General features: G+C 35.4%; 1 protein-coding gene across 2 annotated transcripts in view; it reads left to right on the top strand.

The window, feature by feature from the left end:
• scn8aa (sodium channel, voltage gated, type VIII, alpha subunit a) overlaps positions 1-17892 on the top strand; it is a 97375-nt gene that overhangs the window by 46029 nt on the left and 33454 nt on the right. For both annotated transcript variants that reach the window (XM_087306159.1, NM_131628.1), the window contains 7 exon segments: positions 2360-2566; positions 4590-4874; positions 5994-6266; positions 9077-9212; positions 11130-11368; positions 14087-14260; positions 15761-16117. In XM_087306159.1, coding sequence (XP_087162285.1) covers positions 2360-2566; positions 4590-4874; positions 5994-6266; positions 9077-9212; positions 11130-11368; positions 14087-14260; positions 15761-16117 — 1671 coding nt within the window.

Here is a 17892-nt window from a genome sequence, read left to right as displayed (position 1 = left end):
TGTAATTGTAAAATAATATACTGTTGAAGTCAGAATTAATAGCCTGAATTATCAACCCCCCCTCTATGTTTTTTCTGCAATTTCAGTTTAACGGAGAGAAGATAGTCAACAATTTTCTAAACATATTAGTTGTAATAACTAATTTCTAATAACTGATTTATTTGATCTATGCCATGATGACAGTACAGAATATTTGACTAGATAGTTTTCAAGATATGTATTCAGCTTAAAGTGCAATTTAAGGCTTAACTAGGTTAATTAGGCAAGTTAGGGTAATTAGACAAGTCATCGTACAACAGTGGTTTGCTCTGTAGCCAATCAAAAAAAATATTGCTTAAGGCATCTAATAATATTGATCTTAAAATGTTTTTTAAAAAATTAAAAACTACTTTTATTCTAGCCAAAATAAAACAAAAGACTTTCTTCAGAAGAAAAAAATATTATAGGAAATACCGTGAAAAAATCCTTGCACTGCTAAATTGGGAAAAATTTGAAAAATAAAAATAGTAGGGCTTATAATTTTGACTTGAACTAAATAAAAATACACTTTAAATATACAATTTTAGCATTTAAAAAAATCATAGATACAATTTTAATGTTCGTTTTTTCAAGAAACAAAAAACTAATAATTATAAATAAGTAATAATTAGTTTTCTTATGTTGTATTATTATGCTATTTTACAAAAGTATGTTATGTATTGTATTGTGTTGTATTTTATAATACTGATTGATTATCTATTATACAATATCAGGTTTTCAGTTAATTATTTATACTTATAAATTACAAGTTGTTATTATTTATGCTTAGAAATACTTTATACTGTTATTTATATTATACATTTATACTGGTAATGGCAAAATTATTGGTCCTCTTGTGAAACTTTAATTCCTTAAAAAAAAATCCCGAGTGCTTTTTAACAGAGCAAGGAGATCTTCACAGTATTTCCTATTATATTTTTGCTTCTGGAAAGAAAGTCTTACATCTTTTAGTTTGGCAAGAATGTTAGCAGTTTTATTTTTTTAAATCACTTATAAGGTCATTATTATTTAGCCCTCTTCTTTTTTAATATTGAATACAGAACAAACCACTGTTGTCCAATGACTTGCCTAAATAACCTAACTTGCTTAGTTAGACTAATTAATTCAGTCAAGTCTTTAATTTGAACTTTAAAACAAATATATAACGAATATTATATTGCAAAATAATTAGTAAAATATAATGACCTATCATGGTAAAGACAAAATAATTAGCTATTACAAATTAAAACTAGTTATTAAAACATTCATTTATTCATTTTCTTGTCGGCTTAGTCCCTTTATTAATCCGGGGTCGCCACAGCCAAATGAACCGCCAACTTATCCAGCAAGTTTTTATGCAGCGGATGCCCTTCCTGCCGCAACCCATCTCTGGGAAACATCCACACATACACACTCTCATACACTACGGACAATTTAGCCAACCCAATTCACCTGTACCACATGTCTTTGGACTGTGGGGGAAACCGGAGCACCCGGAGGAAACCCACGCGAAGGCAGGGAGAACATGCAAACTCCACACAGAAACGCCAACTGAGCCGAGGTTCGACCCAGCGACCTTCTTGCTGTGAGGCGAACTACCCACTGCGCCACTGCCTCGCCCCCGTTATTATAACAATGTGCTAAAAACAAATCTTTTTGTTAAACAGCACTCTGGAAAATAATACATATTATCACAGGTTCACAGGAGGGCTAATAATTCTGCCTTTAACTGTAAATTGAAATTGGAATTTGTATTCAGTTAAATATTAATTATTTGTCTAATAGTTGTTAATTTAACACTCAAAATTTGAATGGACTGAATCGTATACACCCTGCATTCAGCAACATAATGTGTTGTGTTCCTAGAAGAAAGGTAATTGCAGTTCTTTTAAAGCTGATGAGAAGAAATGCCACTCCTCATAAGTTAGGCTTAGCAGTTTGCCATTATTTTGCCAGGCGAACCAGCTGTACTGTTAAAAAGCATGAAATTACAGGTCACCCATCTGTTCTATTTAATTTTTTTCTAATCTGTCTTTCTGTTTGTGCACCAGCATCTCGGGGTGCCAGTGCCTTGAGCCAGTCTGTTTAATAAAACCCATGCATGTATGTGTGAATATATGCATGTGTATTCACATTATACGCACAAGTAGGTCAAACAGATGCAGCTGAGGCTCAGAAAAATGATTTGACATTTGCATTTCTTCCAGCGAGTTTCATCTCTACAACCATGTCTACAATTGAACTGCTTGCATGCATATTGGGTTTATGAGGTTTTGAAAATGATCATCATTTTCCACAACAATCCTGCTGTGTAATAAAAGATATTGTGCTTCGTCCACAGACACTGAGAGCAGCAGGGAAGACCTACATGATTTTCTTTGTGCTGGTCATCTTTGTGGGCTCCTTCTATCTTGTGAATCTGATTCTGGCTGTGGTGGCCATGGCATATGAGGAGCAGAACCAGGCCACCATGGAGGAGGCGGAGCGAAAGGAGGCGGAGTTTAAAGCCATGCTGGAACAGCTGAAGAAACAGCAGGAGGACGCACAGGTCAGGCAGTGCTTTAATGCCGATAATAAGGGTGATAATAATTAGTATATCATGTTTGCTTTCTGTATTGGATGGTTGGATTGTGTTTTATTATTGAGTAATGACCAATTCTGGTTTATAATTGTCGACTTTAAGGCAAGATGCTGCAGGTGAAGCGAGTAAAAGAACATAGTATATTGTTTTAATTAGTATATTGTAGTACATTTAGTATAAATAATAATATTTTCACCATATTTCCCACTTTTTATAAATACAGACCACAATAAATCTTTTTTGTATTACATGTTTACTAAAACCTTATATTTAAATATGCAGATGAAGCATTATTTCATAATATGTGCACTAATGTGCATACATTTTTAGCACAAAAATCAGGTCTGGTTCAGAATTTCTAAACTCTTGTTTCTTTTTTTTTTTCTTTTTTTTCTTTTTTTACATGTTAGAGTCAGAGAATTTAATTGACAAAATTTAGGGAATGACTATTTATCACTCCCAAAACATTACATGCAGAAGTTTTGTAGAAAAAAAATATTGTATATAATTAGGCAAATTACAAATGAACTTATTCCTCAGTAAAACCTGCAGAAACCAGATCTTAAACAAAGCTGCAAGCAGCGATGAAAGGGACCTCGCACCTGGGCTCACCGCCGCCTGGTGACCTTAGGATGACAGATAACAGTGGACAATAATAATTTAATTTAATAATAATTTAATTTTTATGTTTAAAAAAAACCTGAGAAACTTACAGATTTATGCCAAACTTTCTTCTATCGCCAGGTGGCACTATGGCTATAACTTAATATTTGATTTATTATTTATTTATTATTTATTTAGATGTCTTGAGGAGGGGAATCTTATAGAACATTTTGGGCAGATCGGACATTGTGTGTCTAAGTACTTCCTCTTCCATGGCAAAACACTAAACTTTGTCAGTCCGCCATGGACATGCCCTTCATTAAAAACTCTAGATCTTCACAATTTAACATCGCACAGGCCTTTGGATTAGACAAATGGAACTGATTTATAATGATAACATTTTTAGGAGTTTGTTACACTGTAAAACATGTCATTTGCCAGCAGGTGGTGCTGTAACTGTAACTGGATATTGACATGGAAACTTGTTTAGGTCAGGATTTTTATTAAACGTGTGAACAACAACTTTCTGTTTCGTGGCAAAACATCAAAGTTTGTGAGGACGCCACGAAAACGCCCTTTGATGAAAACTCTAGATCTTCGCAATTTCACATTGCCAATTGAATTTAAATGAGAATACCCAAATTTGGTGTTGATCTGTTAAAATGCCTAGAAGGAGTTTGATAAAATACAATGCCTGGAAAAACTGCACTTTTTTTGGCAAAGAATCTGACTTCCTGTTGGGTTTGAGACTTTTTTGTAGGTATTGGCATGTTTATGTGTGTGCCAATATTTGTATGTGGGCGTGAAACGTAGTTTAGGGGCTTCACCGCCAAATGTGCATAGGAGGCAAATTTTTGTGCGTTTTTGAGCATGTTTAGACCCTCAAAAATGCAAGTCATTCTAGAGAAGAAGATAAAGAAGGAGAAGAATAAACTGAGCAATTCCAATTGGGCCTATGCACCGTAGGTGCTCGGTCCCTAATAAAACTGTGAAGTTTGGTATTTAAAAATGGACTTTGAAAATATGTATTTTAATTGAAATCTAGACACCAATATTAACAATGTAATAAAAGAAATCATGTATTTTGGATGTTTTCTTAACATTATACTTAAAATATTACATGCTTAAAAACTTTATAATTATAAGCAAAAAAGCCCAACAAATTTCTTAAATTAAACTGATACATTTTGCACCTTAATGCTGATAATAAGAGTGATGATAAAAATTACAAATATCATGTTTGTCTGCCTATTTAGAGGGTTGGTTTGTATTTTATTTTTCACTCTTGACAGAGTCTGAATTATAATATTAGACTAAATAATTTCTCATTTTATGACTTTAAAAGGATCAGAAGTGAAACGTATTAATCTAAATGATGTAATGGCAGGCAAATGCAATGGCGACGTCAGCGGGAACAGTGTCTGAGGACGTGGTGGAGGATGATGGAGATGGAGAAGGGAATTTGTCCTGCAGCTCGTCTGAGATGTCTAAACTGAGCTCCAAGAGTGCCAAAGAGAGACGCAACCGCAAGAAGAAGTGGCGGCAGAAAGAGCAGGACAAAGAGAAAGGGGACAGCGAGAAGTTTGTCAAATCCGAATCAGACGATGGAAGCAGAAGGAGATTTCGTTTCCCTGATAACCGTTTGGGCCGAAGGAGTTCCATAATGAACCAGGTAAAACAATAGCATCTGTAGAGTATATCGTCATGCTTTTGTAGATTTAAGATTTGTTGGCAAACAGCATTCAAACAATATTGTAATAAAATGTTATATAAACTACAATATGTACTATGTATTATATATCTATTACATTCAGTTTTTTTTATTTAACTTGTCACCATGAATGTAATATAATAATGTCTTCTTTTAATCTAATAGCCTGTTAAAGACAATCAACATTCAAAAGTATTGAATTAAGTATTTTATTTGTTTTATGCAAATTTTATTTGAATAATTCATTATTTATTTATCCATGTCACCATAATTGTATATATAAAATATTAATATTACACACAATTAATGTACTTTTAACTTTTTTGTCTAATCTAAATTACTAATAAATTTGATTTAAAGTGCCAGAAAACATGTAGATTTATCAAATAAAAAATACAATGAAAAAAAACAAAAAATTCTTATAATATCTTGCAATTGTAGACCGCAATTAATTGTATATTAATTATGATGAAGCAACCAGATTGAATTTCCTATCAATAACCAATAACTCTTTAGATTTGGAGGCCAATAATCGATATATATAGGCCGATAAATATAAATATTTCAAAATGTTATATTTTCATACAGCGAACAACTGATTTTATTTTTAAAACTTCATAAAAGTTTGAACCGATCTTATGAACTGAATGGCCTGAATAGAAAAAACAAACAGTGATTTATAAAAAATTGCAAGGTGATTATCTTCCTATTCTTCGCATAGCAAATTAACATGCAACTTGAATGTTGCATAAAAATAATAGGTTAAATAACAAAATGGGATTTAATTAACAAACAAGTAAAATAAATATATTTTAAATATAATGAAAATGAAAGAACTAAAAACTGAAACCAGATGAAATGTTCTTGAATACGCGTGTTACAGTAATATACATACTGTATGTACAAATATGCAATGACCGAAAACCCGTTTTGAGAGATGTTTTGACAATTCAGAGCCACCGTGCAAGCAAACATCTAAATACAGATAGTATGTTTTACTACAGAAAATGTGGCAGAAATTCGTCCCATTTGGCATTTAAGATTTTAAAAATCTTGTCTCTGTTTTTTTTCTGCCTCCAGTCTTTGCTCAGCATCCCAGGCTCTCCATTCCCTTCGAGGCGCAACAGTAAGAGCAGCATCTTCAGCCGCTGTAAAGATGGAGGCTCTGAGAACGAGTTTGCAGATGATGAGCACAGCACAGTTGAGGAGTACGACGAGCGGCGCGACTCCTTCCTAAGCCCTCAGCGTCGCAGCAGCTACACAGGCTTCTACGGCAAGCGCAACAGCACAGTGGATTGCAATGGAGTGGTGTCTCTCATTGGGCCGGGGCCTGGCGGACGCCTTCTGCCTGAGGTGATAATAGATAAGGCAGCCACTGATGACAGCGTAAGGAAGTCTAAGAGTAGATCAGTCTAGGCATGGGCATTATCTATCTCTGAATCTTGGCTCTCTTTCTCTCTCTGTTTGGCTCTTTCTCTTTCTGATGCATTCGTGTAATGGTTATTTTGACTTTGCTCTAAAAGTAGCTGCCTTTCAGTTGAGGACTGCTCTCAAAGCCTGTGTGATATGCTGCCTTCCTATGCTAGTTTAAAATTAGCTTACTACCGTATAGATAGATCTCACTAAATAAACTGCTAAGATTTAGCTGTTTCCTACACTACTGTTGCAAAGTTTGGAGTTTTGTAAGATGTTTTACATATATATTTTTTGAAGACTGCATTCATTTGATCAAAAGCACAGCAAAGATTTAGTAAAATTGTATTGCATTATAAACTGTACACTTAAACTACTTAAAAATGTAATTTGTTCCTGTTTTTTGTTAGTCATTTCTTCTGTTTTTAGTGCTAAATTGTTGGAAATTCTAATCAATTTCATGCATGTTCAATAAAAAAGGTCAGGAGCAGTTTTTCTTCAATGTTAAAAATCTTAGTAGTTTATTGGATACAAAGTGAATAGTTCTATTCACAGAACTCTGGTATCCCCAATGCAACCCAAGAGTTATATTCAGAGGTGCGCAATAAATTTCATTTCCTGATTCGCGCTTTTATACCTAGCTGATATAAACAGGTGGAGTTTAGTAGAGTTTGTCACTTGTCAAGCCTTCTCAAGTCCTCCATTGGCCGCACCCATACATACTTCCTCTTTCTCTCGAAATTCTCTGCACAGCATTAAAAGCATAAGACTTTCAAACACATTTCTGCTGTCAGGAAGTTTAACTGCCGAGTTAAGTTTAGACCATCAGGCCTTTGCATTTCTATCAGCTTCATCTACTTCTCAAACAATGCTTTATTAGCATGCAGGGCATATCACACTCAACAGAAGAAATTCAGTTAATAAATCACCTTTAAGCAATACAAATACAATTGTTTCATTAAAAGAAAAAGAGACAAAAACTATTTTAAAAATTCATTTTTTTCACAATACGTTATACTGTAGAAATCATTCCTTTGTGCTGATTTGTTGCTGAAAATACAGTTAGCATCAGTGTTGAAAGCAGATTTACTAGTTGATATTTCTGTGGGTCAATAGAAAGTAAAAAGAATCTAATTGAAATCTTTTGTGGCATTATAAACTGTCCATTTTGATCAACGGAATGCATCCTTGCTGAACAAAAAGTATGAATTATGTTTCAAAAGATCTTCATGGCACCAACATTTTTAACAGTAGTCTATGTCTTAGTAGCCGCAATTTAGTATTCATTGCATCATCTCATTACACATTCATCCCACCAGCAAAGTCTATCCTTATTTTTTTTTTCCCTCATTTCATTTACTTAATAATAAAGTGCTCTTTTTCAAGTAAATTTTAACTCAGTGTATGTATCCGTATTTCAGTTTATATTCATGTAAAGGTAAATTAACCATGAAATGAGCCCACCACATCCACCCTCCAGGCTTTAGTTCTTTTTTCATATTTTCTCTTCATCTTTCCACCATATATTTACTGTATATACATTTCCTATATAATTCCTTCATCGTAGTGTATGCATGTATTATTTAGACAGTCAGCACCGTTGCTCAATATTGTAATTTTAGTTGAAGTTTTGTAGTTAGCATGGTAGTCTGCTAGCTTTTATGGATTGTATAGAGGTAAGGTACAGCTTCAGATCTTAAGCATGAGGTTAATGGATCATGATATTTACTCTTTTTCTCTCTTGACTTCTTTGATTGAATGCATGCTGATGCATGCTGACTGGATCTCCTAAAAGCTGGAGATGCAGGGGCTTCAGATGAGAGGAGGAAGGGAGCGGAGGACCATCACTGATTTACATAGCCTTTTCAGCATTGTAGATATGTAAAGCGTAGATTATACTGTAAAACAAATGCTTTACTATTTAAATGTCCGTATGAGGGCAAATCTTTTTGATTCTCTATCCTTGAGCATTTTAATAATGTTCAGCATGTTATTCATGTTCTTGTTGGTTAGCAATGGGCGATATGAACTTCTATAACACCATTCGTCAGTGACAATAATTCAGATGTACTGTTAGCACTGAGAGACATAAAAGATATGTACAGTATCTTTAGAGAAAGACATTAAGGCACACACGTAATGTAATATCTGTTTCATTCATACTGGACGCAAAGAGGAAGTAAAGACATCAATTATTTCTGTAGCTAAAAAAAAAAGAAGACGAATAAAAGCAAAGAATGTATAAACTGATCAAATCTGCATACAATAAACCATATCTTTGGGTATTTTTTTTTTTAAGAATAATATATATTTATAATCCAATGATAATAGACGACTACTGTTCACGTATATAATATTAGCAAATCTTGTTTGCTTGATTTTTAAACACTGGACTGATGTTAGCAAATTCCTCTGTTTTCTAATTCTTATCGTGGGTACAATTTGTATTGGTATATTTCAAAAATAAGATATCGCCAATCTCTAATATTGGTAATATGTATGACACAAATGGTAATGACAATTTAGAATTTATCTCCACCCTACCTTCTCTCTTACTGACAGCCCAGCATGTTTCTGCTTCAATGCATTCAAGTGGTTCCTTTTGAACAAACCTATAAATTGTATCAATGGTTGTGCTTCTTCTAACCAATCTTCTAACCAACTAGCTTTGTATTGCAGATTTTTTCTTCCAGCTGCACTGTATTATGTTATGATGGGTCTGTTTAACCTAATTGTTTTCCTCCTGACAGCCGACCACTGATCTTGAAATTAAGAAGAAACTCTCAGGCTCTCTCATGGTTTCCGTAGAGCAGCTTAACACATCATTCGGGCGCAAGGAGCGAGCAAACAGCGTGATGAGTGCGTTAACCAACACATTGGTTGAAGGTATGTCCACATAACATAAAGGCCAATTCACACTCTACCAACAGTCACTACTTAACAATATGCCACTTCTTAGACATTCAAGAGCCAGACAAATGCAGATTCAGCATGTTCAATTCTTATTTTTTTATATTCTCTCTCCTTTTGTTGCACAAAACTATTTTTTCAAAAACAGTTTTTAATAAAATATACTGCATTGAATTGCATTCATCTTTCTAAAGAAAGACCCAAAAGTATCCCAGAATTGTCCCGTGTGAAGTGTAAACTGGACATTTTGTCCTGACACAATAATATATTGATCGATATTCTTAACCAGCGATACAACATATATCAGTATTTCATATAATTCTGCAATATGATTTTGTTTAATTTCAACTCTGTAGAACATCAATCAATGAAGATGTAAATAGCGTCAAATCAAAGTGCATCTTAAAAAATGTGTATTGATAGAGACCTGGTGGGCAAAAAAATAATGGGCTGCAATGGCAGCTACACTGGGATCTTCATAGAAATGCAGCACAAACCGGTCATATTTATATTTGTTTCAAGCTATAAATATTTGTATCACATATCAGCTGTAAATTGTGGGCCCTTTCGATTCATATACTGTATATTGTACCACTGTACCATTTTTCAGTCATTTAAAACAGGCATGTCCCTGTCAGAGCTCCGATTCTTACATCTAACATTATTTTTTTAGATATTCCTCAGCGATTTAGTCATTAGTGATAGCATTATAGCATGTAAGGGTCTGCTTTTATATTTGGTGTCAGTTTCTTTTATTTTTTAATTTATACTTTAATTGCAATTGAACTGCAAATAAGAATAGAAACTGTATAAAAAGCATACAAACGCACTGACAGTTATAGGTAGCATGGATTGTTATGGATTGTCAATGTTGCTACCATTTGGCACAAATCCATAAATTTCTGATTGTTCTTTTTCTAAAGGTAATATCTAGAAGCACAGCTCAGATGTGTCTCCTTGTCGGTTAGTAATGCTAAACCTTAACGCTAAGCAATCATCCAGCTTTTTGGCAAAAAAGAGAGAAATTACTTAGCCTATGACTTGGTTGTTTTGCCTGCCAGGCTAATCTTGTGATGACATGTGAAACCTCTCAATAATGCAAATTTTTTTTAAAAAAATGATCAAATCATTGTTATATCATATCATTGGTTTGATATTGTTTTATCTAATCATTTTAAAAAGCTTAAAGAGATATGAAAGTTTGACTTTTTATTTTTCTTTTGTGGAAAAGATATTCAGTATTAGAAAAACACCAAGGTGAGGAAACAATGACTTTGAAAAGAAAATTATTCATTGAAATGGACAATATGTAGATGCCAAAAACCCTTGTTATTAGTGATACCAGTGTCAGGGATGTAAACTACAGCTTATTTCTCATGATGGCACTCATAGACACATAACATTCAAGAGTCTGAATGTGATTCAGTGCCCTGATATGCTCACAGAACCCTTCTTTTTTATTTTGACAGTTTGTATTCACCTTATTCTTTCTGTACAAGCGGGCGCAGCAATTCAAATCTTTTTTGGCTCAAGACTTTCGGTCTCTTTTACTTCCATACATTTTTAGAGGTCAAAACAGCTTGTTATGCTGCTTGATGTTGCAAACTGATATTTTCTTATTATCTTATTTTGCTTTGTCTATATAGTCATGTAAACACTTGTTTATTGAGCAAGTAGTTCTATTATTGCTAGTCATTTTTTATTGGAAACTGAACCGCAATCACGATCGCACTTACTTATTGAAGAATAAGGTCAATACTACATCATTTAGACTCTTCTTGTCAAATATGTCTAGTGTCTATGACATAAATCAGTCCATAGCCCTTTTAATAAACGGCCTCTTTTTCAAATTCAATTTACACTGATTATTAAAATATATTCTTTATTTTACAGAACTGGAAGAGTCTCAGAGGAAATGTCCACCCTGCTGGTACAAATTCGCCAACACGTTTCTTATCTGGGAGTGTGGCCCTCTATGGATGTCGATAAAGGAGATTGTGAACCTGATTGTAATGGACCCTTTTGTGGACCTGGCTATCACCATTTGCATTGTGCTGAATACTCTCTTCATGGCCATGGAGCATTACCCGATGACGCCGCAATTTGAGCATGTGCTGTCTGTCGGAAACCTGGTGAGAACTCTACACAGCCATTCCAGAGAAAGCTTTTTATTTTCTGACAGCCTTTTAATTTAAATATGAAGAATTCTTTGGTTGCTTGATAAAATGGCCCTCCCCCATGGCATATATTTTTGTAGTCTCTGCAGGGACGCCGTTGGAACACTCAAAGCCATTTTTGTGCCTGGCGTAGAGACAGTGCTAAGCTACCGGCTGAGTGTGGTGGTGCAGAGCCAGCATAAATATTTCATGTAGCCTAATCGATGAGCAGCTCTAAAATGGTGGCGGTTTCACAGCTTTAGAGCTCGAACCTGTACACGAACCTTGAACTAGTATAAAAAGGCTTGTAAAATTACGCAGAAAGAAGCAGATAATCTATCCCACTCCTGATTCTAGTTGCTTTTTATATTACGTTCCAAAGTGATGCCGAGACTGGCATCATAAATTCTCACCGTGAGTGCAATCACAAATCATGATTTTCCGAGACACATGACCACATGTGCGTACTAGTGAGGCCTCTCTCAATGAAATTTCTGCCCCGCTGACATGATGATATAATGATGCAAGTATTTCAGCTGCTTTAGTACACCTATGATCGCTCTGTTGTCATGGTAGCAGGGGTTGTATTGGGACGGAGCAGGTCGTAGCTGTGCAGGCGGCAGCGTGAGTCACGTTCAGACATTCGCCAGGCCTCCTGGAGTCAAGGCCACCTTGTACCCTCCCCCAGTTCAGCCGCCTGCTGGGTGATTAACCGAACCCTTCAGCTGTGACAGCAGGATGATCTGTTTGACACTTTGAACGTCACAGTGTCGTGTGGCACATTTGTCAGGGAGTCATTGTGAATGGGTTGGCCAGGATTGGGGTGATGTTTGGTGTCATGCACTGACAAGAACGAGCTGGTGTGTGATAGATAAGATGCAGGTCACAGTTCACTGATATCGGAATGATTTTATAAATCCGTTTTTTATTCAACAACTTTTTTCCTTTTGTGTTTTGCATGACATTACTGATAATAAGAAATCAGGTTTTTGCAGTGCACATGGAAACGATTCTCAGAAATGTACACTTTTGTTTTCAAAGTTTGCCATTTTCAGGTTCATAAGTGAAGTTTATTTATAAACAAGATTTGAGAGGATCATGTGCTTATGATTGTTCACAGCTGTTGCAACTTTAGCTAATTAGACTAATTATCCTATCAGACGATCCTTAACTCATTATAAATAAACAGACTTTTCTCATCTCAATATCTTCGTCTTGAAGAAACCCCCACCACCCAACCCTTTTTTCCCTCCTTTCAAACGAGCGACACGGTGGCCAGTGATTAGCGCTGTTGCGTCACAGCAAGAATGCCCCTGGTTTAATTCCCTTCCAAACCAGGCGACATTTCTGTGCAGAGTTTTGCTCGTTCTCCCTGTGATTGCGTGGGTTTCCCCCGGGTCCTCCAGTTTCCTCCCACAGTTCAAAAACAAGCACCCTAAACAATTAGTCCAAAATATTTTAGCCAAACTCTGAGTACACCTTCTCAGCATCCATATCCGATACTTAGCTACAATAAGCAGAAGGAGGATTCATCGAGATCTACCTGAGCTCAAACTCCCCTCTCGCCTTGCAACGGGAGGGAGTCCAGGGCTTGAGGATCTTATAAGCTTACAGCACGCCAAACAAGCTTTATTATCAATCATCAGCTAAGTGTGAACTCTTGAAAACACAGTTATTGTGTAAATGAGAATTCAATAAGTCAAATGTTCTTGTTAAAACAATATCTGAAATGTTTTGGATATATGTTAATAATAGTAAAATATACTATTAAGATATATTTATATAAAATTATCATACTCTTAATAATAAACTCTTTGTTTTTGTGTATTGCTGTATTTTATGTAAATGTTCAGAGTAACTAAGGCTGCATTTACACTGCATGGTTCAAGTGACTCAATTCCGTTTTTTTCCCCCCATGTGGCACAGATCGGATGTCACGTAGCACAAATATTTAAGCATGTTAACGAGAGAGCAAGAGAGTGCAATATGCACCATGTAACCAATATAAGCTAATATAAAACTATTGCATACATCACATGCATAAATCACACCATGGGCATTACATATAGTTTCTGTCATAAACTATAGTAAAGCAACTTGTCTAAAAGAATAAAAAAAATGAAACCCTGCAAACAGATTAAATACAGGAACGAAGAAAATGGCGCTCTTTAATTATCAGCTGTCAGACAGTGCCCGCTTGTTTTTTTCCTGATTATTGTGCCTTTGCCGAGTGCTGTGTAACAGTACACAGTGCTATTTAACAGTAACTAATTAATTAGCATCACCTAAGATTAAAACATGCTTTATAAGCAGTTTTCATTGTCAGTTTAGTTGAATTAACTAATGTTAACAAATAAAGCCTTACTGTTAAGAGTTAATAAACAATAGCCCTAGGAGGAATCAGATCCGCTTCAATCAATGTATTGGGCATATCATAGACCAAATTAAAATGTGAAGATGTGTATGCTTGAAAATCAATAGCATTTTAAAGCCTTCAAGCATTTGATTGAAATGATTGATTATTTGCTGCACTTTGAAATGTTGTGTCACAATGTGTTGTATTGTATTATTGAAAATTGGTACTTGTCTATTTGAAATGCATTAAAATATTTCAGTTTTTAGCAGTTCACTCTGTCTCAAAGTAGTCTATGTGACAGCAGTTCATCCAACCTTCTTAATTTATTTCCCCTCCAGGTGTTTACTGGAATCTTCACTGCCGAAATGTTTGCCAAACTGGTTGCAATGGACCCATACTACTACTTCCAGGAGGGCTGGAATATATTTGATGGCTTTATTGTGAGCTTGAGTTTGATGGAGTTGGGCTTGGCCAATGTGGAAGGTCTTTCTGTGCTGCGATCATTCCGATTGGTAAACATTTTTATTGCTTCCAAACTTCTATATGTTAGCATATGTTATTGCATCATTTAAGCAATCAAGTACAAAATCAGTCATTAAAGTTATCATAAAACAGAACTAAACACTAAACATTTTAATATTTCATAAATATATGAAGTTAGTCCTGGAGCAATACAGAAGAGTAACAGGTTCAAAGCCACACTTTACCTGAGTATGTTTTTTATTCAATGCCAATATCATGCAAAATGAAATTTCTGGAAATATTGATGATTTAGGCCCAATCCCAATTCTGTTTTTGTACTCCTTCCTCTTGTCCCTTACAACCAAGGTTTAAGGGGAAGGGCTTCAAAATGTACCCCTTTGAATTGGAACAGCACCTGCACACGTCATCAGATGTCATCACAATCTCTTGCTTCATATAAGATCAGACGATCACGACTGCTGTAGTTATTCCAGTTTTGTTATTTTTTGGTGTTTATCTTCAGGAAATCACTGAAGGCATATATTATGATATCGTAACGATCTAATGTGGCAATAAGATCTTAACTATACTGTGTATTTCACAGTGGCCATATTCATGTAAACACACAAAAACAACACTAACATTATAGCAGACACTGTAAAAAGCTGACAGGGTATTTGAGTGTCATTGAGTGTCAGAATGTTGTGGGACTGCTATACAGGAGTTATGATTATGGATTATAGATTGCGAAATTTAGCGGGGTTAAAGCATGACGGTAAAACACGAATGCGGTTATGAATATATTGAAAAGTGTTTGTTTGCTGTAAAAATTCATAATAATGACAAAAAAAAACCTAGTTTGTGGATTTTCCGGGTTCAGCAATACTGCCGTTGTGGCTGGTGGATTCTGGGAAATTTTCTTACCCCTTGGTTTTGAGTGTGGTCTTGAAAATACTTTGTTCAAAGGACTATTTACCCCTTCCCCTTAGCCCTACGCCCTCAAGCTAAAGAGAATAAGAGAATTGGAACACCCCTACCCCTTGACGTAAATGCGCGAAACGAGGGGTAAGGGGAAGGGCTAAGGGGTAGAATTGGGATCGGGCCTAAGTCTCCATAAACATATACAGTATGTCACTTATAGTTTTTCTGTATTTTATTATGATTTAGTAAATTACAGCTTCCAATACCATTAAAAAATGTGTAAACACACAGCTATCCAAAAAAATATCTATTTTGTACCTTCTTTCCACAAACGGTAATGGCACATTTTTAATTGCATTGCAGATAGTGAGTATAATAAGCCTAATTCACTTGGAGGCGTGTGTGAACTGAAAAGAATGACAGTTATTTTTATTTAATCAGCATTCGTTTAATGCATTCAGCCTCCGGTTAAACTGGACTGTGGGTGGTTAGTGAATAAAACATAATGAATCAGTGGCGACACTGTTAAGTGAAGTTACTCTTTGTTTTTAATAGCACACACACAAATTGAAAGAGTAATATTGAATGTTCCTGTGATTTCTAATCCACCTTTTTGTCTCTTTAAACAGCTGAGAGTGTTCAAGTTGGCTAAGTCATGGCCCACTCTCAACATGCTGATAAAGATCATCGGTAATTCAGTCGGAGCTTTGGGGAACCTGACCCTGGTGTTGGCCATCATTGTCTTTATCTTTGCTGTTGTCGGCATGCAGTTGTTTGGGAAGAGCTACAAGGACTGTGTGTGCAAGATCGCTCAGGATTGTGAGCTGCCCCGTTGGCACATGAACGACTTCTTTCACTCTTTCCTTATTGTCTTCCGAGTGTTATGCGGAGAGTGGATCGAAACCATGTGGGACTGTATGGAGGTGGCTGGACAGGCCATGTGTCTCATCGTATTCATGATGGTCATGGTTATCGGGAACTTGGTGGTAAGTACACCTAATTGGTTTTGATGTGAGCAGAGTTGCACTGAAAACTGTAATTACAAGATCTGTTCCAAAACAAATAGGACAGCATCCCATGTGCAAATTAAATAAATGAGAGATTAATCATTAAGGTTCATAATGTAAGATGCATCTACAGTGACAGTGGCGTGACAGGATGTGCAAATGACACTCAAAAGAGTAAGGATCCTCACCCAAAATGTAAATATGTCTTGTAGGATTATAATAAAAAATCAGTTATTCATACAGGTTTCCCATGTTTCTTGAAAGTACTTGAATTTCAGACATGGAAGGCCTGGAAGTTACTTAAAAACAAATAAAGGTCCTTGAAAGTGCTTGACTTGAAAGTTTATGGTGTTTATCTTCAAAAACAGAACGAAAAACCTAAGAAATTCTTCATTTAAATATCTTACATTTAAATCTTTTACAAAAACTTTGACAAACAATGCATTTTATCAATATTTTAGAAATGGCATTTGAATATTAAAGTCCCCAAGAAATCAGAACTAACCATATGGTTTTGTTAGCTCACTTGCCAGTTTTTCAACTTTTTACCCCTTCTAATCTTAAATCTGAAAATGCACTTGTTTGAAGTTAATTTATCAGGTTGTGTGATTTTGAAGTAATGGGCTTAGCTAACGCTGCTCTAACTGTCAGTTGTGATGACAAACAGAAATGGTGAGGAGGAGAAGTCTGTTAGGTTGTAATAATTCTTCTAAAACCCCTTTCCCGATCTTTCTGAATGAAATGTCTACTTTACTATGCCCACTCCTGCGGTGGAAAAAACAAGCCACGCCCACTGTTTGCTCTTTTAAAATTCCGTTTCTCCAAGAACTACAGCACATTATGAAAAGAAGAGCGATCGCAACTTTAACAGTACTGAATTCAACTAATTGTATTAATTTTCTTTGAACATGACTGTTTAAAATGGTCTACATATTTGAAAATGGCACATTCAGAACAAAACATCATCATTATTATGACATTTTATTGTAAATATTAAATATAAGCAAAATGTTAAGTAGGCGACGCAGTGGTGCAGTTGGTAGTGCTGTCGCCTCACAGCAAGAAGGTCGCTGGCTCGAGCCTCGGCTGGGTCAGTTTAAGTTTCTGTGTGGAGTTTGCATGTTCTCCCTACGTTCGCGTGGGTTTCTTCTGGGTGCCCCAGTTTACTCCACAGTCCAAAGACATGTAGTACAGGTGAATTGGGTTGGCTAAATAGTCCGTAGTGTAAATAGTGTATGAGTGTAAATAAGTGTGTATGGATGCGTCAATCATATGCTGGATAAGTTGGCGGTTCATTCCACTGTGGCAACCCCAGATTAATAAACGGACTAAGCCGAAAAGAAAATGAATGAATGAAAGAATGAATGAATGAATGAATGAATGAATGAAATGTTAGGTACAGGAATGACTTTCACTGCAATATATTTGCTGGGGGTGTGACTTACAAAGGTGCTCGATTTAAAATTATTAGTGATTAAAAAAGTCCTTGAATTTGGTGTCCATGAAGGAGTTGGAACCCTGTTGATAACCTAATAAAACCATTAAATATATTATTAATATACATTGCAAATAGTGCATATATAGTATGCGTCTATGTTTTTTTTTTTTACTGTTGTTATTTTCTTCCTAATTTTGCATAGGTTAAAGTTAATATAAAGATAAATTTGGACAATGCAAAAAGACCGATGTTTACAAACACAAATGTCCATAGTGTGTTAAAAGCTTCTGTCAGTTAGTTAGTAGCCGATGTCTGT

Source organism: Danio rerio, chromosome 23 (assembly GCF_052040795.2).
Source record: "Danio rerio strain M-AB ecotype USA chromosome 23, GRCz13ab, whole genome shotgun sequence".
Lineage (NCBI taxonomy): Eukaryota > Metazoa > Chordata > Actinopteri > Cypriniformes > Danionidae > Danio > Danio rerio.
Note: the sequence above shows the minus strand (reverse complement) of the source record. Positions and strands in the feature narration are given on the sequence as shown.